General features: G+C 56.8%; 1 protein-coding gene across 1 annotated transcript in view; it reads left to right on the top strand.

Moving 5' to 3' along the window:
- Positions 1–2,106, top strand: part of EIF4B (eukaryotic translation initiation factor 4B) — a gene marked incomplete at both ends in the record, with an annotated part of 11,570 nt that extends 9,464 nt beyond the window's left edge. Inside the window, 3 exons of the mRNA XM_057388447.1 lie at positions 344–454; positions 574–741; positions 1,844–2,106. Of these exons, the coding sequence (XP_057244430.1) occupies positions 344–454; positions 574–741; positions 1,844–2,106 (542 nt within the window). The remainder of the gene's footprint in view (positions 1–343; positions 455–573; positions 742–1,843) is intronic.
- Between the last annotated feature and the right edge of the window lie 10 nt (positions 2,107–2,116).

Below are 2,116 nucleotides of genomic sequence, written 5' to 3'. Positions count from 1 at the left end.
CCAAAACCCTTCAATGCCAAAACCCTTCAATGCCAAAACCCTTCAATCCCAAAACGCTTTATTCCCAAAACGCTTTATTCCCAAAACCCTTCATTCCCAAAACCCTTCATTCCCCAAAACCCTTCATTCCCCAAAGCCCTTCATTCCCCAAAACCCTTCATTCCCCAAAACCCTTCATTCCCCAAAACCCTTCCTTCCCACAACACTTTATTCCCACCTAAGCTCATTCCCAGTTCGTAGGATAAATAGGGCCTCCCCCTCTCCCACCTGGAGCAGCACCAGGATTTTCCTCCTTGCTCGTGGAATCTGTGTCTATCCCAGTAAAACCCCATTCCCCTTGCAGGATATCGGGATCGCTATGATGACCGGTATCGGGACGGGCCGCGGCGGGACATGGACCGTGGCTTTGGCAGCCGGGATCGCTACGATGACCGCAGCAGGGATTACGACCGAGGTGGGAATTCCCAAGGGATTTCAGAGGCAGAGAAAGCGGGAGCSAGACCCAAATTCCCAAACTCTTGTCACTGGGACTCTGGGCTGCGTTATCCCAGATGGATCCATCTCCTTGCCCAGGCTACGATTCCCGAATAGGCAGTGGCCGGAGAGCCTTTGGAAGCGGATACCGCCGGGACGATGACTACCGCGGCTACGAGGATCGTTATGACCGGCGGGATGACCGGATGGATCGGTGGAATTCCCGGGATGATTACGGCCGGGATGATTTCCGTCGCGAGGACAGAGGTGGGCTGTTCCCTCGGGAAAGGTTGGATAGAATGGGAACCATCCCTTGGGAAAGGTGGAAGGGAGTGATCCCCATGGAAAAGTGTGATGGGGTGGGAATGATCTCTGGGGAAAGGTGGGARSRRYAGGGRATGGTCCCTTGGGAATGGTGGGATGCAATGGGAATGATTCCATGGGAAAGGTGGGATGGGGTGGGAAGGGTCTCTTGAGAAAGGTGGGATGGGATGAGAATGATCCCCGTGGGAAGATGGGAAGGACAGGGAATGGTCCCTTGGGAAAGGTGGGGTGGGATGGGAATGATCCCTGTGCAAAGGACAGGGAATGATCCCTTGGGAAAGGTGGGATGGGATGGGAATGATCCCTGTGGAAAGGTGGGAAGGACAGGGAATGGTCCCTTGGGAAAGGTGGGGTGGGATGGGAATGATCCCCGTTGGAAGATGGGAAGGACRGGGAATGGTCCCTTGGGAAAGGTGGGGTGGGATGGGAATGATCCCCATGGGAAGATGGGAAGGACGGGGAATGGTCCCTTGGGGAAGGTGGGGTGGGATAGGAATGATCCCTGTGGAAAGGTGGGGTGGGATAGGAATGATCCCTGTGCAAAGGTGGGAAGGACAGGGAATTATCGCTTGGGAAAGGTGGGATGGGATGGGAATGATCCCCATGGAAAGGTAGGAAGGACGGGGAATGGTCCCTTGGGAAAGGTGGGGGGGGATAGGAATGATCCCTGTACAAAGAAAGGACAGGGAATGGTCCCTTGGGAAAGGTGGGATGGGATGGGAATGATCCCTGTGGAAAGGTGGGAAGGACAGGGAATGGTCCCTTGGGGAAGGTGGGGTGGGATAGGAATGATCCCTGTGGGAAGGACAGGGAATGATCCCTTGGGAAAGGTGGGGTGGGATGAGAATGATCCCTGTGGAAATGTGGGAAGGACAGGGAATGATCCCTGTGGAAAGGTGGGGTGGGATGGGGAACCATGGAACAGTGTAAGAGGGTGGGAGTGATCCCTCAGGAAAGGTGTGCTGATCCCTTGGGAATGTTGGGATGGGACAGGGATTATCCAGGTGGGATCCGTACCCACCATGATCTCCCGGCTCCTTCCCAGGTCCCACCCAGAGGCCGAAGCTCCAACTGAAGCCCCGGAGCGCTCCCAAGGAAGAGGAAACCTCCGCAGCTCCTGCTGCCCARTCCAGCCGGGCTGCTTCCATCTTCGGGGGCGCCAAGCCCGTGGATACGGCGGCTCGGGAGCGGGAGGTGGAGGAGCGGCTCCAGAAGGAGCAGGAAAAGCTCCAGCGGCAGCTGGAGGACGACAAGAGGATCGACAGACGGCCCCGGGAAAGGTGGGGATGGTGCCTCGGGAAGGAAGGGGTGGGATGGG

The sequence above is a fragment of the Malurus melanocephalus genome, unplaced genomic scaffold (genome assembly GCF_030028575.1).
Source record: "Malurus melanocephalus ecotype Western Australia unplaced genomic scaffold, MMel_1.1 scaffold_1941, whole genome shotgun sequence".
Lineage (NCBI taxonomy): Eukaryota > Metazoa > Chordata > Aves > Passeriformes > Maluridae > Malurus > Malurus melanocephalus.
This window is presented reverse-complemented; position numbering and strand designations above follow the sequence as displayed.